At 35.9% G+C, this 25350-nt stretch overlaps 4 protein-coding genes across 9 annotated transcripts; 3 read left to right on the plus strand and 1 right to left on the minus strand.

The window, feature by feature from the left end:
- Positions 1-7328: 7328 nt before the first annotated feature.
- LOC115235027 (TWiK family of potassium channels protein 7-like) lies at positions 7329-15147 on the plus strand. 2 transcript variants are annotated; one of them, XM_029806511.1, is made up of 8 exons: positions 7329-7769; positions 8818-9098; positions 12053-12184; positions 12262-12451; positions 12655-12870; positions 12932-13081; positions 14433-14634; positions 14928-15147. In XM_029806511.1, exons 2-8 carry the CDS (start codon positions 8934-8936, stop codon positions 15112-15114), a joined length of 1242 nt encoding a protein of 413 aa, XP_029662371.1. In that variant the 5' UTR covers positions 7329-7769; positions 8818-8933; the 3' UTR covers positions 15115-15147. The 2 variants fall into 2 exon arrangements, with proteins under 2 accessions (XP_029662371.1, XP_029662369.1); XM_029806509.1 differs by lacking the exon at positions 7329-7769 and having other exon boundaries at positions 8671-9098.
- Positions 13148-17128, minus strand: LOC115235029 (TIP41-like protein). The gene is given in 6 exon segments (XM_029806514.1): positions 13148-13659; positions 13967-14127; positions 15867-16087; positions 16174-16353; positions 16439-16620; positions 16850-17128. Coding segments are annotated over 5 exon segments (942 nt in total). The 5' UTR covers positions 16618-16620; positions 16850-17128; the 3' UTR covers positions 13148-13458.
- LOC115235028 (perilipin-1-like) lies at positions 15328-18716 on the plus strand. 2 transcript variants are annotated; one of them, XM_029806512.1, is made up of 3 exons: positions 15328-15536; positions 17385-17773; positions 18243-18716. In XM_029806512.1, exons 1-3 carry the CDS (start codon positions 15468-15470, stop codon positions 18364-18366), a joined length of 582 nt encoding a protein of 193 aa, XP_029662372.1. In that variant the 5' UTR covers positions 15328-15467; the 3' UTR covers positions 18367-18716. The 2 variants fall into 2 exon arrangements, with proteins under 2 accessions (XP_029662372.1, XP_029662373.1); XM_029806513.1 differs by lacking the exon at positions 15328-15536 and adding an exon at positions 15554-15844.
- A 379-nt stretch (positions 18717-19095) lies between these two features.
- LOC115235025 (reticulocyte-binding protein 2-like) lies at positions 19096-24041 on the plus strand. 4 transcript variants are annotated; one of them, XM_029806507.1, is made up of 5 exons: positions 19096-19407; positions 19562-19624; positions 20384-20632; positions 20761-20910; positions 20997-24041. In XM_029806507.1, the coding sequence occupies exons 3-5, from the start codon at positions 20513-20515 to the stop codon at positions 23766-23768; spliced, it is 3042 nt and encodes a 1013-aa protein (XP_029662367.1). In that variant the 5' UTR covers positions 19096-19407; positions 19562-19624; positions 20384-20512; the 3' UTR covers positions 23769-24041. The 4 variants fall into 4 exon arrangements, with proteins under 4 accessions (XP_029662367.1, XP_029662365.1, XP_029662368.1 ...); XM_029806505.1 differs by lacking the exon at positions 19562-19624; XM_029806508.1 differs by lacking the exons at positions 19096-19407; positions 19562-19624 and adding an exon at positions 19670-19962.
- Positions 24042-25350: the final 1309 nt, after the last annotated feature.

The following is a 25350-nucleotide window of genomic DNA, read 5'->3' on the forward strand; positions in this document are numbered from 1 at the left end:
ATATATATATATATGTATAGATAGATAGATAGAAATGTATATTGTATATTATGTTTGTATAAAGAACAAACTTTTCTACGGTTAATTTATTTGCGGCTGTAACGCTAAGTGTATGGTTCATGGTGAAGCGAGAGGCGATTGATAGAATTGGGGGAAGAGGGAAAGCGTAAAAGCGTAATTGTATGTCAATAACGCATGGACCAATATGGCCGCTGAGTGAAATCCGCTAAAATGATGAAAGTTTTCCAACGATAAAGGGGGAGGAAATTATAGAACAAAAAGGAAGAGAGAGAGAGAGAAAGAGAATGGGACGGAAATTGAATTACATCAGTTTCTTTTTTGCTATATAATCTGATTCGTAATATTTACAAGTCGTGGCGTTAAGAACGCGTATTACGAGGAAGCTATGGTTACTTTAAGTTATATCGACGCATATACGAAAATGTTTCTCGAGAGGAAGAACGGGGAAGGAGGGAGCGAGACGGAAAATAGCGGAGGCGCGCGCGCGCCGATTGTCGCGAGGAGTCTCGCGTTTCCATTTCGTTGATGTTTTTTCTAGTATTATCTAGTCCTGCGAGCATTCTTTTTCTCAGCGTTTGTCTTTTAGGGCACGGACCACACATACGCATGCATATACATGTACACACACGTGGGAATGGAATCGCGAGAAAGAGGAAGCCGCCCTCTTTTCCCCCTTTCGTCTACCGTTGATTTCGCTCGCTATAAATATAGACTTAAGATCGGTAACATCGCAGACGAATTCGCATTCGCTTTTCTCGCAGGCAAATCGCAAACTCTGTTCTCGCTTTCTTTCTCTCTGTCTGTCTGTCTGTCTCTCTCTCTCTCTCTTTCATGAGGCACCAGGTAGCGGCAAGTGCGTACGACTGATACGCACGGTTTAACACTAGAACTGCTACCAAGTTTTAAAATACAAAAGTGCCGGTGATATGTTTATATTTGACTCCTTTTGCAGGTATAAAGGCATGAAATTTTTAACAAAAGATTATTTCAAAGTGGTACAGTTGTTCGGCGGTTCCGGAAACTCAGTCGGGCACATTAATCAAGAGGGATGAGAAATGAAGATAACATCGAGCCCGTGCCAGGGATATGTGGTTCTAGTGTTAAACACTATTTACGGCCGCGTTAGATTTGATCGAGCGAAAGAAATTCAAATACAGCGACTGGCTTTTTCTCTTTCAAAGCGATATTCTTCAGAGCAGAGTATCCTCGCGCTCGAAGAGGGAGTCGCATGACTGGCGCGGTTTTAGCATTTCAGCGCGAGGCGTGGGCGAATGATGCGTGCGAATGTACGATGATCGAGTGTAACTGGGCTAAGATTGCATGAGTAAATAATCGCGAGTGGACGAAGATGAATCGAGAACGGTCGGGAGTGAAGCACGCGATACTGCAAACGTCGTTGCACGATCTTGATATTTAGAGCATACGTTTCTTCTTCCTCTGAGAGAAATAACTCGAATATTGTTGAAGCAGAGTACAATTATTCGAATCATGTAATTTTTCACTATAATTACTCCTTTCGTTCTTTTTTGCTCTTAATTTTTCCAGATATTCTTCCGTATTTTGTTTTCTTTCATTTGAAAGTTGCAGAGAGCACATAGACATTATAATTTTCAAAGAATATAAAAGGAACTGCGAGAGGAAAATTGTGCAAAGATATTCAGGTTCACGTTATGTGGAAGAAGAAATAATACGATCAAAATATCGTTGTCAAAAAATAACTACAGTTTTGGAATCATACATTGCTAGTAGCAAATAATTTTGATGCGAAACACAAACACGATTGTACGTATGTATGTCTCTGCGTGTATATCGATTAACATGGGCGATAGAATTTTCGGAATTGTTCGCGAGCATGATTTTTGTCCCGCGAGAGATGACTCAGCGTTTCTTTTTTCCAACTCTTTTTCTCGATCACTCTTTCACCCTTCTTGCGAAGGGCGGGCATTGAGACAACGAGAATAAGAAGCAATCAGAAGAGATATAGTACGAAAAGAATTTTATGGCCTCGGTGCGAGAACGATTAAACGGTGTGAAAAAGCGTAACAAGGTTTTTTTCATGTAAGACGAATGCGACGAGAAGTATAACGAAAGAACACCAAACTGTTGAATATACTAAAGCGAGACGAGCTTCTGTCCTTTCGCGATTCACAAGTCGTTAGCGATTATATGTTTCTTCTAACAACTGTGTGCGCGCATTTCGAGGAGCGTCTCTTATCAAAGTGGGAACGAAAAATTTTCTTACCTAGGTGCAAATATCCAAACGATCTTTGGATCAAATTTTCCCTTTTGGAATCTCTTGACCGCGGTTTAACCGATGCTCTTTCTGGTTCTAATTCAATCTAGATACTAGAAATGAGATTTCTTCATCTACACCCTACATTGTACAATAATATATAGCGGATATTTTATTTTGTGCGCTTTTATTTTTAATGCGTATGAAAATTGCTAAATCGATGAGATTTATGCTCGACTCGAATCGAAATCGCGACTTGTAGACATTTATCGAAGACAACAATGCGATTGCACACCAATCGGCTAGTGAAGGCGCGAAAGGACACGAAGGCGTGAATGGAACGCGAGTGTACGTGTATGTATATGTTGTGTGAGTATGTGCACGTGTGAGTGTGTTGTGTGTGTCTATCGTGTGTAGGTGTTTGTATGCGCGCATGCGGGTGCGTCTCAAGCGAGAGAAAACAAGTTTTTATTAATATTAAGTCTATACGATCTGTATATGTCTTGTAAATATATATATATACATATATATACATATATATATACATGCATAGACTATGTATATACTTATGCATTTATATATTCAACCAATCACACAATTCTCCTGTATATCAATACTAATCGTAATTTATTTAAATTTTCTTCTCCACCCCCTCCCCCCTCCGTCCCCCCATGCGTACGCAAGGTGGTCCGAGATAACCATCCGTATTTGAGCTGAGGGGGACGATACGTACAAATAAATAATCTCTTTTGTCTATATAAAGCTCAAAGATGTGTTAATTTTAATCATAGTTTTTATATCATTGTATTATTGATTTTTTTTTTTATTCAGTCGTTTATTTGTATTCCGATACATCATAAAACTAAACGAGTAGCTTCACGACATCTTACAGATGGAGAGCGGTAACTTTCAAAGAGAACAAGTGCGATCGATGAAATATAGAAGAAGAATCCTATCTTGTATTGGATTTCGTTTCTTTTCTAGTCGATTGCGTATATTACATCCAGATAGAGTGTATTTTTTCGAATATCCTTTAGTCGTCCGACCGGGAACGCCGAGAGTTTGCAACCACTTCTGAGCGTGTTTGCTTTGCAGCCGATCTCGACAAGGCGATCGTTAGGCGAGAGGTCCCGGATCATCATTAGCGGGCAATTGAATGCATCGCGGCGCGCGGCGAAGGAAGCGAACGGATGTGAGTCCGTTAGCTCGCGGGACGTGCAGCTCTGCCATTCGTTGCAGCCTCACATCACAGAGTTTCTCAATATAAAATCTGAGATAGCGGTTTGTAAGTGTTAACGGCGGCACATTGTAATACTACACGGTCGTAATTAATAATTATCCTACACGCGCGAGAGACAAATCTGAGATAAGTCGCCAGCTATATATATATATAATTTTGGACCGACTTTTTATCAAAAATTGGGATGAATATTTGTTTAGGCGAATTTTTTCACTTTTCTTGATGACGACATTTTAATTTTCAATATTATGTTTGTGCGTAAAAACCGGTATAAAACTAACTGAAGAATATCTGGCCATCTCTCATTACTTTTTTTTTCTCATCACTAATTTTTATCAGCGCCATTTTTCAGAATAATTGACAGTACATTCGAGATATGAATAGGGAGGAGAGGGCAAAAGTAATTCTTTTTTAATTTCCGGCACAAAAATATATCATCTAACAATGTTCTTCTCGATCCGTAAATGGTTCCTTATATGTTCGAAATTATCGATCGACAAAGTTCCTTCGAAACTGACGAATTCGTTAACGAAAGTCGAAAAGCAGCCGTCCATCTGTTTGTTTCGTGACCGATTTGCGACGCCGCACGTTAATCGAAAAGAGGGAGAAGGAGAGGAAGGAGGCGTGGAGAGATCCGGACGACGAGCCGAAAATAAGAAGAGAGCAAAGTGGTCGGCTGGTCCAGTGGTGTCATGTGACCGGAAGTGGCATTCCTTCTTCGCCTCCCTGCCACTGTCTTCCACGAAACCTCGAAGAGCCAGTACCAGGTCTCCCTCTTCCATCTCTTCTCTCTTCCTCCTCATCCCGCCGTGCTCTGTTACTTATCCCTTCCTCCACGCTTCAACGAACGCAGCAACAACGGAAGATTGCCCTCTCTTAGCGACTCGTTAAGCACGTCAAAAGAGACATCGGGGCATCATGAGGGATGTCGACAATGGATTTCCGCGTTTAAAACGCGATGTGAAAATCATACGGGCGGATCTCCCTCTCCTTTCTCACATGTCCTAATTGACAAGTTCAAATAAAATGTGAGAATAGTCGCGCGATTGTCAATAGGTCTTCTGTTCCTTTCGGTCGCCCTATACTATTATATGCACTTTCTAAAGAGAAAAAAGATATATATAAAGATATGTATACTCCGACGTTGGAGAAGAAATTGTAAAAAAAAGAAAATAAAAAATGCGGTTAAAATGAACAAAATTTCGAAAGAAATTGCATGATATTTTAGATAGTTTATTATATTTTTTGCGTTATATAAGAATAAAATAAATATTTATTCGAATTTACTTGGGAAAGAGCGAAGAAATTATTGTAGAAACATATAATGGGAAAGCCTAACTCTCTCTCAAAATAATAATTTAAATTTGAACAATATCATTTTCTGTGACTTGAAAATAAATGTGTGTTACATCTACATATATAATGTTTTCTTTGGAGCCGCTAAATTGCAGGATGACTTCGATCTCGTTTCAAGGTATTGAAATAGGAAGCCAGCAAGTGTGACATAACGTTTCCATTCTGCCGCTTCTAAGCATCATCAAATAACATCCATATAGAAATATCGAAATAAAATCTGTGCAAATCGATATAAAATTTCGCTTCCTTTGGAATTATCGAGAAGGACAGTTTAGATGCTCTCATATAATGAGATATCGAAATTAGATATATAACGCGACGAGTACATCCAAACCGCGATATAGCGTACCCATTCTTTCATTTCTAATTGTAAGTGTCATCCAATAAGTGATAATGGTTGTCGATTCTCACTTCTTTTCGAAACGAATTACAGAAGGACAAAAATAGTCGTTCTCATTTTGAGATATCCGAAGGACGCGAAATCGGCGATGTGCCGGTGCTGTGCACCTTGTTCCCGTTATTCAAAGATCGCTGCGTGCCACTGCACGGCCACACCACTGTCACGGACAAAGACCTTCGACGAGTCCGGCTCTCCGACGCGGATGTCACCCGCGGCGACGGCGGCGCGCCGAGCGAGTGGACACGAGCCTAATTTTAGGGATCCGCGTTGCGTCCGAAGAGAGGAAGAAGGCCAGGAGCCGCGACGGCCAAGCGGAAAGAAGGAGTTGTTTTTCTCGAGCGGGGAAAGAGAGAAGGAACTCGTGCACGGTCGACGTCAGCGCGTGATGTTTTCGCGACGGAGCCGGCCGCGCGAGTGTTCTATATTAAACTCCGGGCGGACGCGCGCGGGCAATCCTATTGCGCGAAACGGACGCCCTGATATTTTCGTTGCATCGCGCGAGTAACTGCTTCCGGTCGAGTTGTTCTCTGTCTTTCGATTGAATCTCCTCTCTCTTTTTCTCTTTCTCTATCTTTTTAGCTCTCTTTCTACGCCGTTCTCGCCACCAACTCGTCATCGCTCCGTCTTTCTCCTTCTTTCTCTTCTTCTTCTTCTTCTTCTTCTTCTTCTTCTTCCAACCAAACCCGCAACCCGTAGTGTAATACGGCCTTAAGGCCGTAAGCAAATCGACAAATCACAATCAAGCATTCTAATAACATAATAAGAATATTTAACTGTGATTGGTTGATTTGCTTACGATCTTAAGGTGCCATTACATGGCAGCATCGAGCATCGAGCTCGAGCATCGAGCGTCTGCGTCTGCACAGAAATCATTGCGCAGGAATCTGAATGAGATAGATTCCAGCTTCTTGCGGCTAATAGCATGATGAGTGATATGAATTCGGTCGAGATAAAAAAAATTATGTTCTGATACACATTACTAATACTAAAAATTGATATTTGTATTTACATTGTAACCGTTCACCTTTCCCGTACGCCGCGGATCAAGGCTCGCCGGTGCCAGGATTCGGGAGAAGGGAGAAACTCCAACTTACTTTTTCTCGTTATAATTGGGTCGAACAATTAGTTTATTCAAGCGGTTATCAGAAACTAACACTGAGCTAGGTTTTTTACAATGCTTCATGCGAGAGCGGTGCGTACAGAAGTTCGCGGAGGCGTTATTACGCAGTAGCTGACGCGTGCAGGGCTCGCGATGCGAGCACGGCTCGTGCAGGCGATGCGGAGGTGAGGTAGGATCGCGGCGTTTGCATGCAAGCAGCTAGCGTTATTCTAAGACAGACAGAATAGATCTTAAATACTACGGGGTGTCGCGTGGCCTTTAATGTAATTCCAACCGCTATTCTGCGCAGACGCTTAACGCTCGACGCTCGACGCTTGACGCTGCCATGTAAAGGCACCTTTACGGTTACGACTAAAATTTTTTCACGTGCAATGGTCTTTATAGAGACCTTTCAAGGCTATGTTCCAAAACGTACTCTTCGAGGAAAATTTTACTCCGATGGCCGTTCTGAAACTTTTTTGAGCGTCTCTGATTGGTTCCAGGCTGGCCATCGAATAAAAGTTTCCTTGGAGAGGAAATTTTACACCGTTTTGGAACTTAGCCCAAGTAATAAAACACAATAGCCGCATTCAGCAGAAAAGACCGCTCAGTAGCAATCAAACGTGATTAGTTCTTACTTTTAAGGCCCTTGCACAATGCCAGGCAACAAACAATAGGAACAGGAAATAGAAATTATCCACCAATAGGAGCAGGGAATAGATTATTCCCTGTTCCTATTGGTGGATAATTTCTATTTCCTGTTCCTATTGTTTGTTGCCTGGCATTGTGCAAGGGCTTTTAGAACCAACAAATCAATGTCGAGTGTTGACAAGACGATATTCAACTGTTGGTTCCGCTGAATGCGTCCAATGTCACACGATTGGCTATAAAATGAAAAAATTTTTGGGGCTTAAAAATTCTCTATTTGGTAGCCAATTGTAACATTGCGTCTACACTGTGTTTTCTTGCTAAAAAGCTTCCATATTTATGTATGTCTGTATCATTTTAAATAAATCACTTAACTAATTAACCAATTAACTAGAATGTATTAGAATTGTTTAGAGCAAAATGTCTAATTAACAATTTGGAAATATTTCCAACACTGTGCGCTAGTGCAAGCTGTACTCATTGGATTCGCGATTAGTTTGTTTGTCTATAATTTTACTTTATCTATGAATAACTGTAGCATATATCCGGCGCACTCGCAGTGATATATTTAATACATTTAATTTATATTAGTGCGTTAATAGTGTTATAAAGTGTTATATTGAGTGTTTTATGTTCCGTTACTTTGTTATTATTGTAAAATATTCGCATTGCGCATACATTAAATAATGTTAAAATATAACATTAATTTTTACTCTAATTTGATATTGTATGCGACGCAGAGAATGTTGATCAGAATTAAAATGATGTAAAAGTAAGTAAGATTAATGTCTGACTTTAATAAGGATTAAATTTTGCTTGATATAAACTATATTTGTTCATTTGTTTTATCGTGATATATTTTGCGCTTTGAAATTATACCAGGTGATATATAGAATTTTTAATACTTTAATTTATATTTCATAAGCTTTCAATATCGGTAAACGTCTGTAACGATACTTTTATCTATAAGAAATAATACATTTAATAAAAAAAAAAGATAGAGATATAAAAGTTTCAATTTTATTGTAGTTCGCGAGAAATATTTTTTAAGTGTCCCTGAGTTTTCAAGTATATTAGAAATTGAATATATTCGATAGATATAAAAATGATGTTCTTTTGTTTGTTCATTTTTCACTTATCTCTTTGTAATGCTGCTTTAAGAATATGTTAAAACATTTTACTATTTCTTCTGAGTATCTACGTAAAATTTGAGCACAATTCTCTTAACGGTTTGGAAATTATTTAAGTTTAAAGTTAGTATTGATTCTTATGGAAAATCGCGTATTGTAACACTTGTTGACAAATTTGACAAGGGAAAAACATTGTCAACGAAATAAAAATTTTCACACGTATTATAAGGAAACTCTAATAAATATTTGTATAAAACTTGATTTAGATCTACTTATGCATTTAAAAGTTATTTACTAAAAATTGTAGAAAGATATTATCTCTCTCTCTCTCTCTGCAAATTATTTTTTTTTCTTTGTTTCTTGCAGTTGATTTCAGGAGGTATTCACGATCAAAAGTTTTTGTCATAAATTAGGAAAAATATTAATTGCAACTATTTTCTTTTACAAACACGTTAAAAACCATATTATTTTGTGATACTTTAATTTTTTTTTATAATCCGGATTTATTTATTTGATTTTTCAAACAGTATAAACGTAAGAAATATGTTTTTTTTTTTAATTTTGATAGTTTTTTGCTACTATTGTACAGCCAAAGCATCCTTAAGTTCTTTTTTTGCAAATATGCATGCGTTGATATTGCACTATGGTTTCCATCATGATAGTGCACAATATTTTCAATGTCGCATGCAGTTCGAAATGCAGAAAGCCTCTACTCGAGGATCGCCCAGCAGAGTGTGTCGATCAGTCTCCTCCGAGTGTTCGACGTGTTTGCGTCGTTCGCAGAAAACGTGGGCGCGCACGACGAAATGGTAAACGACAAGTGCAATTCATCCGTCGAGCTCGGCATCGCAATGGACAACAAGGATGCTAAAGGATTCCTTAAGGAAGAAACGGTGAGGAAGATCAAGTCGATCGCCGGTCATGTGGCCTTGTTAATCGCTCTGATGCTCTACACCGCGATCGGTGGATTGGTGAGTTTTAAAACATAGAAATATATCGAAAATATATAACTTAATCGAATCTAAATTTGACGATGAAAGAAAATAAAAGAGAGAGAGAGAGAGAGAGAATTCTTCTCTCTGATTTTATCCTGGCTCGACTGTCCTCTTCTGGATCGACGGGCGCAGGCGGCCGTGCTTCTTCAGCCGGCCGGAAACACCTACGCACCCGCTGGTAGCGTGTGAGAGCGCTATAAGGTGGGACGGAGGCAATGGGATAAGCCTACTCACGAGAGATTGCTGTCGTCGACGACCTCCTTGTTTCTTGCTCTTATTGCGTTTCTCTATCTCCTCTTCGCTTCGCCTTCTCTCCTTGTTCTTCTCTTCGTCTTCCTCTCTTTCCCCTCCAACTCCCTCGTCTCTGTCGACCCGTACGATGGAATTCACCCAAGTTTTTTTGCGCCCGCGAATAAACACCACCGTGCGGTGGTGGGAAGACAGCCCAACCCGAAAGCCGATCAGTTCTCTCCCTCGGTTCTTCTCCTCTTCCTTCCTCTTTTTCCTTTGATATTTATTTTCTGCTTATTCGGGGAGAGAAAGAGAAACACATGCAATGGTGTTTATGATGAAATACAGAGAGGCAAAGCTTTTCTGTGTGGAATCTAGTCAAAGGCTTATCCGAGACCAGGGTCCAATCGCATTCTCTTCAACATCCAAATTTGAAATCTATCCAGTTCAAAATTAATAGATTGAGATTTATATAAGAACATATAAGTCTTTTTACAAAATTGTTAGCAGAAAAATGTTGAAAAATTTACAAAGAATGAAACGGGGAAGATTTCTAGTATGTGAAATGCATATAAAAGCGTGATCTTCTCAAAGTCAAGCCATACAAGGCAACAATGCATAGATGTTAACTCAACTACAAGACATCTTCTCAGCGAAAATTTCGAGGAAAAAAAAAAAAGGATCAGTAATAATTTCATATCAATAGTGGCTGAGATATTGGTACATCAAAATAAAAAAAAAGGGGGGGGACATGATTAGTCGATATACTTTATAGAATTAAATGACAAAAATAATTGCAATGTTTCAGTTCAATATTGTGAAAGAAAGAGAGAGATTACCGCATTATAAAATATTTTTTCGTGTATTTATATACCTTTTTTTCTTAATATTTTCTAATCCATTTTTTAAAATAATTAAACATACTCATAACTCATGAAAATACATTGACAATGCAACATTTATTTTACTTATAAAAATCACTAATTATAATATTAGCAAATATGTGTATATATGTACGTAAATATAATTAAAGTAACTAGATCGATTTTGCAAATTGGTAAAATTAAAATCGACAAATATTTACAGTATATGATTGATAGCTACAATCATTTCTTGAGCATTTAATAAATTAAATTTGTCATCTTATAACTGTTTCGTGGTTTTTACTCTATTCTCACTTAAACATGATTTTTAAGGTCATTTAAAAATCATTTTATAGTGTACGGAACTCTTCTCGTTGTCGATTATATGTAAATAAGAGTATAATATATATATATAGCTTCAATAAAAAAAAAAAAGATAGACATTATTGAACAAATTAATTTAGCAGTTTGGCGTGAAATTTTTATTATAAATTAAACGAGAGAAGAATATAAGTTAAAACTATTGTAGCAAGGATTGAAAGATGGAAAATAAAAGAGAGAGAGAGAGAGAGAGAAAAGTGGGAATAATAAGTTCTCTGTAAAGTCTTTGAAATCGCAGATCGACATTTTGAAAAATTTGCAAACATCTTTCCTATAACAGATAGATCTAAAAAGAATCTTAATAAAACTGATAATTTATTTTCTTTCTACTACACATTTTCTATTCTTATTTATGATTAATTGTAACAATGTTCAATTTTCGTTCAACTTTCAGTATTTTTGAGGAAAATTAGCTGATTATATAAGACGCAAAATAAAACGAAAGAGAGGAGTGAATTGTAGCATATCCCGATAATGTTCCGAAATAATCTGTGCGTTCGAATTTTCGTTTAGGGAAACATCGAGATTTCCAGCGTAGAGTTAAATGTATATATTCAATGTTCCATAAATATTTACATTCTATATAATAACGAACGGACTTGTAGCCTATCGAATCGTATAATTTTATTTTTAGCAACGGACCAATCGTGCAGCTTAGTAGGAAGTATATTACCACTGACGCCTTTTAATAAAGTCTGGTAAAAATATCATACGTTGAAATTCTCGATGGTTACGATTTTTTGAGTGCCTCATAATACATAGCCGTAAAAATAGCTACGTGTATTTTAACTGATAAACGATTCTTAATGAACTCGAGAGTTTTACGTTTATATATTTCTCATATGTAAAAAGGCATGTAAGACATTAATTGCAACACGTATACACGGATATTAATTTGACTAGTAAAAGCTTTTTTATAAAATAATAATAATAACAATCGAAAATGATATATTTTCACGTTACAAAGCCATTTTCGAATAAACATTTTATGTATAATAATCCTTTACAAGTCAAAAATTAATTCCAGCACTAATTGACAACTGATGAAGATTTATTAAAGACCGGTTTAAGGCCAGCATCATAAATTATTGTAGACGAAAGGATATTGTTCGCGATAAATATGCGCATCTCGACTCGATGATTAGCCTAAAGTGTATTTAGCACTTGAGACTCGAGAGTAATATATCTATACAGATGCAATAAATCTGTTGATTTATCATTAGCTTCGATCGTTAAGGTAAAATCTTGCTGTAAGAGGATACATACGTATGTAAGACACATACATACATGTATATATATTTTGACATCTTGTTTAATATTTTCACCACCCACACATAAGATTGATTTTGATATATTACAAGCTCAAGTTTGCGTATATATTTTCGGATATGATTTGGTTGCATAAGATTATTTTTCTTAAAATATAGATAATTTTAAACCTGCTTCTCTCTCCAGGTCTTTCGGCAGATCGAACTCCCGGCAGAGCTCGGACGGCTCGAACGTTTGCGCGCAAAATTACGTATGCAACGATATCGTTTCATCGAGTCCATTTCCAACAATACGGACGTCTTCAATTTGCGAACCTTGGTGAGAAACTCGATGGCCGAAAATATGCGAGTATTACCGTTCTCGTTCATTCGCCATGACACGGTCGGCTGTTTCAGGTAAGCGTGAAATTGCGCGCCTACGAAGAAGCTGTTCAGGATGCGGCTGAAGCGGGTCTTTTGGTCAGTTTTGTAACGGATACCATGGATCAGGATGCTCACATTGAATCGGACTTGCCGCCCATCATAACTGAAAGATGGAGCGTTCTCCAAGCGGTTTTCTTCGCCAGCACTGTTCTCACTACGATTGGTAACCGGCCCTGATTACTAGCAAAAAGTTTATAATTTACTGATAAGATGGAAATCAATCTCTTCCACCTCTTATTTCTTATTCTGAGAAATCTTAAACTTACGTACTAAATTATATCATTACATGTCATCTCAAGTTTGAACATTAAATATTTCTGACATCCATAGCTTTTAATTTTCTCCATGATAATTTATATTTGATAGGATACGGCAACGTCGTGCCCTCGACTAATTGGGGAAGGATTTTCTGCATCCTCTTCGCTCTCATCGGCATACCTCTCACCCTGATCGTGATTGCCGACTTGGGAAAGCTGTTTGCGGAGGGAGTGGTGTATATTGCGTTGACGCTAAAATTGAAATTTCCGTTTCGCGCGAAATTATCATGCGTTCCGACGAACGTAACCGGTCGACGATCGCTCGGTAAGTTTAATTCGGAGATTTAAATTGATTTTTAGTCTGATCGATAGTTTTTTTTATATAGGCGCCTGTGCCGCTATCGTACTGCTCTTTCTATATCTTGCCTGCGGCGCCGGTATGTTTATGCTGTGGGAGGACGATTGGAACTTTTTCGATGGATTTTATTTCTGCTTCGTTACAATGACCACTATAGGCTTTGGCGATCTTGTGCCGAGTAAGTAAAGCTCTCTCTCTCTAAAAAAAAAAAAGATAGACATTATTGAACAAATTAATTTAGCAGTTTGGCGTGAATTTTTATTATAAATTAAACGAGAGAAGAATATAAGTTAAAACTATTGTAGCAAGGATTGAAAGATGATCAAATTAAAATTGATCAGTCTTGATCAAATCTTGGCATTGATTGATTTTAAATAAAATGCCAACAAAGGTATAACTTCCTTGCTATGTTTTCATTTCTTAATTTCTTAGTTTATACATGTCTAATATATTTTAACATGATCAAAATGAAAATTAATAATCTGTACAGCGAGTTCCTAATTAATGTTCATCAAGGAAATAATGACACATAATGTAAAAACTTTAACACAAGCCTTATGTGATGGAATTGTCTGCCGTGAGTTCATCAGATTGTGTTATTTGTCCTTCAGTCGTAGTTTTATTCTGCCCAGTTGTACCTTCAGTTAATTTGGGTCCTTCTTTCTTTTCAGATATTATCAATTTGTCATATCGGCTTCCAATTAATGGCAAATGAGGCGCTATTGCACTTGGCTCCAAAAAGAGTGCCGGGGAAACCTTACAAAATAATATTTTTAGCTTCCATATATGAAATTTCCATAGTAATACATGAAATGGATAAAAAGTATTATCCTAGTAATGTACATTGAAAATTATTTTTGTTGATTAATTCATTGTAAGAATTGTAGACTTTAACTATCATCAGTTTCAAGTTAAATGAAAAATTTGAGTAATGACATGCAAAGTGAAAGTTATATGTTCTTAATATTCTAACCTCCTTTAAGTTTGATAATACTCTTGATTTTTTTCTTGATACTCTTTCAAGAGTGAATTATGTGAATTATGAATATATTATATTACTTACTCGTATATGTTGAACTTTAGCTTCCCGTGATGTAAATTCACGTAATAAGTAATTTTTGCCAAATTCATGGTAAATACGAGTATCATTTATTCTCAACATTACATTATCAATTCTCAGAAAATATCGTAATAATATAAAGAAACTAGTGGGCATAACTCTCTGTGTGCAATAAAAAAGAAATTATTACATCTTTATTATATATCTCATCAGGAAATTTATATATAATTTCAATACAAGTTTCTATATTATGATCTTGCCAGAAATAGCTATATGTTCAATCCAACGACTAAAAGAACGATTACAGCAAAAGCAATCATGTTGATGTATTAAGTTGACAATAACAAATAAATAGATCGTTGTTACTAAAAATGGGAGTTTGTCCCGATGAAAATGGATAATCTGTATCTGTGCACCGTGCGCAGAATCTCTACTCCAATTATGTAAAATGCACAATGTTGGTTTTTAGAGAAGCCTAAATACACTTTATTGTGTACTTTGTACATCTTGGTCGGTTTGGCGCTGACTGGCACTATCATCGAACTCGTTAGACGACAATACGCTCAGTCTTGGAGAAGGCTGCAAAGACTGAGTGGTCCATTAGCTGAAACTCTCAGGAAACTCGGCGAACAAGCAGGCGGCGACATGTCCGCGCTACATTCTGATCTAAGGTATCTATCGCTTTTTTAATTCTTCCAAAAATCACACAAGTAATGTGCTCATTATCAAATTATAATTTTTTATATTTTTCTTGTATTATAATCTTAAATAAATCATTTTAATGAACACCTAATGGAAGAATATTTATTTGAAAAATGATTTTTGAAATAGAAAAGATAAACATATATATCTCTATCGGATAATAGCATTATTTTCCATTATCTTAGAATGGAAGAGTTACTAGAGATAGTTTAACTTTTAACATCAAAAGAGAATTAATATTAACGAAATGTTAATTTCACAGGAAAGTATTGACAATCATATCTATGCCGCGTTTGAGATGGTCCACTTCCATTGATCGTGATGTCACAAAGGACCGGGATTGGGAGGAAGCTGTGGAGGCGGTATTGCGCGATATCGCTGCATCCGCGACAGTGCCGCCGCCCAAAAAGCCGATTGTGCAAATCGTCGTTTATGAATCTAGCGTTTAATGTATTGTCAAGAATATGATACACGGAAGAAACTTACTACACTAATTTCTGGACGCATCTTTCGTACATCATGTATCGTATATTGTCGTTTTTGTCTATGCGCAATCTAGTTATGCCGCTTCATATTTCGCGCGCTTTATATCGTCGTAGCGTAAACATGATGCGGTCGATGAAAAGCTCCGAAGGCGTATAAAGTTGCGATCTTTGCGTCGGTTGTCGTCCTCGACTGACGCGACACAAGATAGCCGAGGTAGAAGGAGCAGAGTGCCGGCGAACTAAATTTAGGTGTCGCGAACCTCGACCCCTTCGTTGTAGTGTCGACAGAGTCTCGTCCAAAGTGTTCGGTCGGAACGATGACGGATCCCGAGACATCGCGCGAGATCAACGTGAGAACTTCGAGTATCGTGCGCATCGCGTATCATGTGCGTATAACGACAACGGCGAGATCTGGCTGTTATGTAGTAACAAACTATTATTCAACACAAATCGATCGCAAATTGTCATCCGCGTTCAAACCTAACTTTTTTCTGTTTGATTTTACATAAAGTTTTTATATAAAATTAGAGAAGAGTATACGATTTATAATTTCATTAGACAATAGTACATTTCTAATAAATAAAAAATCAAGGATTTTATATATATATACGTCTATGTATATATATAGAGAATGAGAGGGATAGAGGGAAAGACAAATGTATATCTCTAATGCCATGTATGACTAAAAGTGAAAGTATCTATATATTATAATATATTCTATATAATTTTTACTGCAATACCATTGTCGTGAAGTTCGTCTTCAAACAATGTTAAATCATGATAAAACATAATCTTATCCTTCTGCCTTAATTTATCCATATCAATTCTCTCATTTGTTTCTTCAACTTCAAAACCTGATATTGTACCAGTATAACTGGTGGTAAATGTCCAATCAAAAGGTTTTATCTTCTCTTCCAAATATTCGCTACTTTCCAATCTGTTAATATACATTTAAATGGCAAATTATACACAATAATGATTATAAGTAAATTTAAAAAAGCATGTATATAATTAATGATATACCTGGATTCTTTCCATGCCTCTGCACAAGCAAGCTGTACATTAATCTTTCCATTGGAGACATATTTTAAAGAATCCAAAGCATTGAATTGCAGTAATGCTCCATCCTGATGCGTCAGAGTTAATACATTATTGGGAAATACCATATCTGGCATATGTGGCAATTCTAATGCATTGTTATATCTAAAATATTAAAAATTGCTTTCTAGATATATCTTTATATTATAATATTTTGAAAATGATTGAAATATTTTAATGATCAACTTACACGCAAAACTGACAGGCAGTGTCGTGATTGGAACCACAGCCACTTTCACTTTTTGAACACTTAGAATGGAGTATATGAGATTGCGTGTATTTGATACGCCATGGAGGACAAATGTGCTCTTCCTCGTTTACTGGCAGCCTTAAAATGTCGATACCACCGTGCACTTTTACAGCAGTCATGATCTAAAATTAAAGAAAATTCTTGTTGTATCAAGTAAGTCTGATTTGGCATAGGTTAGAAATAATCTTTCAAGGAATGTTTTAGGTATTTATATTAGTTTTTATTTTCATAATCTTTCCGTAATGATAAGATAAAAATTAAGTGTATATATTAGAAATATGTAATTAATATCAAATTAATTACTATTAGGATATTATTGAGTATAAACATATATATATTTTTTTAACTTACTCTATGAAAAAGGAGGATTCAACTTCTATAATCAGATTAAAGTTTTCAAGAAATATTGACGTTCCATATACACACGACAATCTGTATCGGTTGTTATTTAAGTTATTACATTAATCGGCAGTTTATACATTTTCTATGATATTGTATGAAATGTAACTTGTCTCTCTCTACTCATTTTGGTTCAAAGAAATAACTGGGTGTAAATTTGGACAAAGTATTAATCAAATGGAAAGAAGGACGTAGTGAAACTAGAATTCCTCAAATAAGAGTTGGAATACCTGGATAACGACTTTCGATTGGTGCTTCGATCCGCTATATGTAAAGGTCGTATTACACTACAGGTTGCGGGCTCGGTTGCGGTTGGGGATACGGTTGACAGTTGCATATTGACTAATCAGAGCAAGGCAGCTTGCCGGCTGATTGGTCAATCCGCAATAGTCAAAGGTATCTCCAACCGCAACCAAACCCGCCTAATTTTTTTTGTGCGACGATGCGCGAGACGCTCACACATTTGTTTGCGCTGTTTGTTTTGCAGCAATTGAGCGTCATGTGCGGCACGCACGATCCTACCACGCCGACGAACGTCGTCACCGCGGACGCGAATGCACGCAATATGACGTGCACGCGTCGGTTGTTGGCGCTACCGGTGTTCGCCTCCGTATCCTCGGCCCTTCGCAACGCTTACGCGATTACGAAGAATTCGCACGAGTCGGTCGCGGCGATATTAGGCAGCGCGGAGGACGGGATGCGCGCGGGATGCGACTTTGCGAGCCCCGTGACCGGCAGAATCGCCGGTGTTTTGGAAACGCCGTTTACGGCGATAGACAACGCGGTGTGCGTCGGGTTGGATTTCGTGGAGGAGAGGATGCCCTCCGTGAAGCTGCCGCCCGATCAGATTTATGAGAGCATGAAGGACGGCATCAGGTGATGGCCCATCCAGCTATCGAGCAATAAAGCGCGTTTATACACGGGAGAGATCTTCTATATATATATATATATAGAGAGAGAGAGAGATACTCTATGTATACACAAAACCAACACTTGTCCTTTTAAATACTCTTTTATCTTAAATATTCATTTATCAGAAATGTTCAATTGTCAATATTATATCTCTCTAGGACTAAATTCCAAATTGCAAAATTTTGTATAAATTCTATTTTAAATTAACTGATAAATATTGTTTCGTTACTTGTCCTCGTATTTTATCAAAAGCTTCTTTTCCACTTTCAATTGCTAATTACTCAAAACCTATTGGTTGCATAATTTCCTTGGAGAAATCTTTTGGAATCGGCTGAGAAATGTGTAAAATTAAAGGGACATTCAATGATATTGTGAACCATACTCTGTAATAATAATAATAGCTTGATCAATTTTTTCTATGTTTGCGTTATAGGAATATGTTTACATCAGCGTTAGAAACATTGAGAGTTTTGTTTGGTGGGACAAAGAACCAAATAGAAGACTTGTCAGTTGCGAGCGAGACTGCACAAGAGGAAATCCGGAAAGTGTCTAGTTGAATAGCCAAAATGATTCGCACAATCGACGTATTTTTGCCATAAGATATATCATTTGCAATGTTTTAAACCGATTCATTTGCCATTACAGGTCGTAAATAAGATAATATAAAACATTGCGAGATATAAAAATTAATCGAGAGCATGATAATAACTGTCTTGCTGAGTTGCAATGCAATTGTCTTAATGACAAAAGTGGTATTCGTCAGATGAATGTGAGGTGATATCCTGAAATTAAGGACAATGAATGGTCGCAAATGGATATCTGATGTCGAGATATCTTTGTACATACAATATACATATATACATAATTTTGTGTTGTTACTTAAATAAACCTTATTTCTGTTCTTCAATATAGTGCCATGTGTCAAAAGCATAATGTCATGTTATTATTTAAGTATCAACATCATCTTCATTCGAATTCAAACCGTTAAAAATGATGTCTCATCGATTTATCGGATAGCAAATAAAGCATCATATGGTGGTCAATGACATCGGAGTCACCGATTCTAAAGTTTCCAGTGTCATCGGTTCTGAAAGAAACGAATCGATTTAATGACAAATTTTTGTTAGGTATAACACCATTTGCGCAAAAAAAAAAAAAAGAAAATTATAAAAGACGAGAGTAAGCACAATTCGACCTATAACTTTCATATATCGATTTGACCGATATATCGCGTTGGTCCGCCATGTTTTGCCGTCGACTGTAAGCTTACCGCCAATTTTTCCTACGTATAGGATAGGTTGCGTACGCGACATCACGGTTTTTCACGGTTCATGTAGAAACGTAGAAAGAGCGAAAACATCGCGGATCGTGGCTAATTATCTTGTATAAATCGTGTATGAAGAGAGTTTCACCGATTCAAGATTCATTGGCGATCACCGATCTGTGATGCTGATGTGATTACATCATTGCGTTTGCGTGTCACTATGCCTGGCCGATATTGCTTCCTGTGTGCGAGCGACGAGGGGGTCTTTCTGGACATTACAACAGACAACCGCGACACGTTTGTTAATCAGCTTGAAACATGTTTATCTAGCAAGGTATGATCTTGAGAATAACCTAGATGGAATAAACGCACATTCGCGCAGTTTGCTGTGATCGAAAAAGATCCAATTAAATTGTAGCATTGAATAAACTTGTAAAAAGATATAATCGCTCTCTCTCTCTCTTTCTCTTTTCGCACGTTTGATCCAGAATATCTCAATCGGAAATTTCGGCTGTTTTGTTTAGGTTAGAATCGCCTTAACCGATTTATAGGTTAGTACAAGACTGTTTTTCTAAGTTTGGTCGGCGGATATATTTGTCATATTTCGTACTGTGCGTGAAATTCTAGATAGATACTTGGCATTTTTTAGATTATGCTACTTTAATACACGTAATTGTGCGTGTGTGATTTATGTACATATATACATACATTGATATGAACCGCGTCATCTGTGTCCCAGATGTGAAACTTGTGTTTTAGCAAAATTACTACGCCTTAAATCCAAATAGTTCCAATTTTAGGAATATCTTTGTCGAAACAGGAAATATAAGTTTTCACTTGATAGATCGTATAGATTTCATTAAACTTTCATGTCTCTCTATTCGATAAGGTAAATGAGCAATATTTTCTTTGCAAAATATGACGCGGATCGTATCCATCTTGTATCTCATTTTACCGACATTTTGTAGTACGTGTATATGCGGACAATGAAGTGTTTAGATTCTACGTCCATCACTGCGTAATATATTGTCTTTTACATGTTTATTTAAATTAGCTAATTATATTTAAAACATGTAGCACAAATATTTATATGTACTTAGTTATTAGTATATTGTATATTATTACATTTGTTTTGTATATGTTTATGTCTCACTTGTTGATGAAAGATGTGTGTGTGTATTTATTAAAATAAAATAATTCAATTTTCTTTTTCTTACTATCTAATCAAGATAATAAAAATTATTAAATTAAGAATAACGGTTAGAAAATTTAAAAACTCTAAAAATTTCTAATCTATTCTTTTATTATAGGTTAACGAAAGTATCAATCTATCGAACAAAATATGTTACAAGTGTGCATATGAATTAGGTCAGTGCACCAAATTTGTGCAAAAGTATAAGAAATCACATAAAACTTCAAAACCAGAAATCAAAACATCAATGCCATGTTGCTGTTTGTGTTCTGAACATGTAGAAAATAATCGTATCTTTGATATTACAAAGGACAATCACGCAATATTTAATCCTTTACAGAAGATTCGCAAGATTTTTAATGAGGGTGTAAGTTTAAATTTTTATCTTTTTTATTTTTGCGTCATAAATAAATAATATAGCTGTTATCTATATTAAAATTGAATTTGAATTAAGTAATTAATAAATTTCATAATTTATTCTGTTTCTTTTCGCAGTTTAAGGATGACAGTGATTCTAAACTGATATGTCTGCCGTGTCGATATAATTTGGATGTTTTGTATGATTTGAAAAGAATATATCAGGAAGCAGTCATCCATTTGAAAGCCTTGATTAATGAAGAGATAGACTATTCGAATTTTCCAAAGGTATATACTTTGTACAATTTTATTTTTATCTTGATCAAATATTTTTCTTAAACTTGTATTACGAGATTGCATTTGTTTAATTGCAGGTATATACAGATGTTGTCAATCGCAAAACGACTGTTACTACATTTCCAGATATTACATTTTATGATCTAATAAATTCTGATAGCGAAAATAGTGAAAATATGGTACATAATAAGCCGCTCGCCAAAAACCGCAGAGGGCGACCCAGGGCACAAACTAAATCACAAAACGACGTGAAAGCAAATGCTCGAAAATGCGACAAATGTCATAATATTGTCCCGAATGGTACCGATATGTACAGATTTCATCGCACACGTCTAACGGTATGCAGAAACTGTTGGATAACGATGGATCCAAGTAAAGACAAATTGAAACAGCGGTCACAACAGGTAGAATCCAATTTGGCAGAGACAAAACTATGCGCAGTCTTTTTGACGGATGTGCTGGATAAAAAATCGCACAAGAGCGAGAAAGAACATAAGATCGAAAAAAATAAAGATAATAAATCGTACATTCTGTCAGAAGACAGTTCATTAGAAGACAGATTGTCTGAATTGTCGGTGAATAATGCTGTTAACAATAACATAAAACGAGGAAAGAAACGGCATATCGACGCTGAGAAGAACGAAGATGTTGAGAGCACACCGACAAAAGTAACAAGATTGGGTACAAAACGTGCAAATCCAAGTGAAACAAAGGTATCGTCTGATGTGGAGTCTACTACTTATTCTACTACTACTACTTCGACACGTCGAGGACGTAAAAGAACAAAAACTGCTAGTGATCGGAGTTCGGACTCTGATGTTTCTTCTCCATTGAAATCAAAAAAGAAATTGGATGATTGCGCGAAGCCTTTGTCACCTTCTTCGAGTAAGACAGATAGAAAGAAATTGAGGACTATTCTTCAAGGGGTAACTGCGAATGTACATTCACAATCTACTGATGAGTCACCCACCGAAGATACAAATTTGGAAACGACGAAAAACACTCCGAATGCGCATATAAACAAGGAAAAGACTACTCACAAAAGGACGAGATCGTCTTCTATCTCTAATACGGAAATTACATCATTGGCGGAGTTTAAAAGTCCGAAATCTATTGCATTGTCAGAAGTTAAGAAAAATTGTTATACCTGTGACACGTGCGGCAAGAAATTTGACACCAAGTTAGCAAACATAGAACACAGTCTAACACATCTCATGCAAGCTTCTTTAAAATTGGAAAGGGTAACTATTTCAAGCATTAAGGAGAAACAAGACTTAAAAATTGATTCAGAAAAAGATAAAGTCTTCAAAAACGCAAAGATCTGTTTAATCAAAACTGTACCAATTGATAAGCCTACCAACGATCCGTCTGAAGAGATCGCTATTAATGTCGTAGATACAGATGAGGAAGAAATCTTTTCTTCATCGAGAGAACAAAGTGCAAAGAAGAAAGAAGCAGAGAAAGAAGCGAGCAGCGAACGCTATAATGTGACTGACAAACTGAACGCAGAAAGCAAATTGTATGTAGAAGAATCTCCGAAAATTCAATGTGATGAAAATATGACAGAAGAATCCGAACAATGTGTAGAATCGACGGCTGTGCCGAATGAAACAGAGACATCTATTGAAATAGAACAAGGCAAAGATACAAAAGAAATAAATACAAAGAATAATAATATTATGGAAGAAGATACAAAGACTAAAGATAGAAAGGCATCAATGGATAGAGACATTAACACATCGATAGATAAAGACACAAATGTACAGAAAGATGCTATAGTGAAGGACATGTCTCCTTCTACGTCTAAATTTTTATATTGTTATAAATTGTGCACAAACGTTGCTGTAGATGAAAATAAAGATGTATCTGCAGAAAATGATACAAAAATGTCTACTAAAGAAAAAGAAAAGTCTAATAATGAGGCTAATAATGACAAAGAACATCTTCATGAAGAAATGACACAAGATAGCAATGCAACTAGACCATTGGTTTCATCAATTAATAACACAACCAAGGATGACGATAATAAAAATCATAGTGAAAGCTGCAAAAGTGATTTAAAAAATAGTTGCAAAGATAATGAAAGTGAGATAATAAAGGACATAGAAATGAGGCAGTGCGAGTTAACGAATAAATCTCAGAAGGAAAATATAGATGAATCGGAGGAAAATGAAAAAATTGTGTTGGACATCACTGATGAGACAGAAACATTAAAAGATCAAATAGATTTAAACGATACAGTAATCGTGGATGAAGACAAAGTCGAGGCCTCAGGAAAGCAGCAAGATACAGCCAGTGACCAGAATATGGAAACCGAAGTGATTATAGATGACAAGCCTAATAATGCAACAGATACCGTTAAATCGGATCTTTTGAATGGTGAAAAACTTAATCAGGCGGAAGATGGCGATGAAAACGAGAACGATGTTGCAATAATTCTTGCAGATAGTAATAACGATATAGTACAATATGCAAAAGTCGCAGAAGAAACAATTACAATAGACAGCTCAAAGGAGAAGGATAAATTAGAGGAGACCATAAAGAATCTCGAAGACTTGATCGAGAATAATACAACGAATAACAAGTGTGAAGAGCGGGAAAACTCGAATCATACCTTGAATGATAGCTCCATGGATGCAGCTAACATGATACTGAAAGAAGTATTTGATCTTGCAGCTGCCGAAGTTCAAAAACGAGAGGACATTAATAACACAAAAGATTTGCAAAATACTGAAATAGAGACTCTGGAGAATATAACGCGCGAGATACGCAATAGCGCTGATATGCCATCTTTGGACCCGATCAGCATTATGGATATAGATGATGACAATGATATCACATTAAACTAATTGTGTTATATTGTTATCATCTATTTACACGCAATCACCATGTACATTCTGTTGTACATGTACATGATTATGCGAGTAATTGATTGTGTGTGCAATGTATTTCATATCTGTAGATTCAAAGAATTGGATCTCTTTTGATAGATGTATACTCTGTCACAAACATTTTCTCTAGTATGCCGAGTTTTCAAAAAATATGATTTATACTTCTGTTTCTTTTTTTATATAGAGAAAGAAACATATGGTCTATAAATAATAATAGTTATTAAATTGCAGAAATTTCAATAAAATTTATGATATATGAACACAATGACATTTACTTCACATATTCTTTATGTAACAGATAGAATAAGCAAGCTACCAGGGTGACAAAATTTTAACATCAAAAGCAGAAAGGACTTATTTGTTGTAAAACTAAGAGATAAAAAACTAAAATTAAAAAAAAAACAGATGGAAAAAAGAGAAAGTCCCTCTTTTATTTGCATCATTATACAGTATGATAAGATATGATATTAGGTCGCTATTCTGTACACGGCTACCGATAGCTGTAGTAGTGTATAGTCGTTGCGCATGTTTTTTGATACATCAAAGTATGTGTGCAACGACGTTTACAAAATCATATACAGTATAGCGATCACAATTATTATTATAAGACATAAGATATGTGTAGGTGTGTGAATTCTAGCGATTCTGTAAAAATACTTGCACAGTGATTTATTAATGAAATATGTAATACATAATTCGTTTATATGATATGATGTGTAGTACAGTAAATTTCCATTTACACAAGGTTTTAATATAAGGAGATAATTGATTCATTAATGAGATAGTAGTGTTAAACTAAATTTCCATTTACACAAGGTTTTAATATAAGAAGATAATTGATTCATTAATGAGATAGTAAGACTAAATAAAATTTTTGAAAATTTTTGTTTATAGAAATGTAAAAAAATTTTAACAGAAATAAAGATTATGCGCGCGCGCGCACGCACACACTCACATCCACCCATTCATACATACAACACGTTAATTGATAATAATTATTGTGTAATAAAAATACTTTTCTTGCAGATTTAGCGGTAAATTAATGATGCGATAAATTACCGATGTAATTTGTTAAATAAGTAATTTTTTATCATAAACTTTAGCATTTTTACATGTTGGTAACATCAATATGTTAATTAACATTATAACTTAACTAGTTTAATTTTATTTTTTATTTTTAATATAAAATTATTAAATTTTCTCATGTAGAGTACATTACTCGAAACACACATTGTATGGCGCTTATCTGTATTGTTGTTTTGCAGTCGAAACTTTTAAATATAATCTTATCTTAGAGAAACAGTATATGTATGTTGTAAAATTGCTCTTGAGAGATGTAGTTTTGCGCACCTGTGCGTATAAGGGAATTATACATATGTAAATTATAATAGGGCAATGAATAATTGCATTATAAATTTAAAATTGCTAAATTTTCTCATATATATATTCTAAATTTTTTTTACATTGATATAATACCTAATTGTGTGTGTGTGTGTGCACATTTGCATGATTCATGTCATCTACATATTGTGACAAAACG

This window comes from Formica exsecta, unplaced genomic scaffold, assembly GCF_003651465.1.
Source record: "Formica exsecta isolate Colony F162 unplaced genomic scaffold, ASM365146v1 scaffold21, whole genome shotgun sequence".
Lineage (NCBI taxonomy): Eukaryota > Metazoa > Arthropoda > Insecta > Hymenoptera > Formicidae > Formica > Formica exsecta.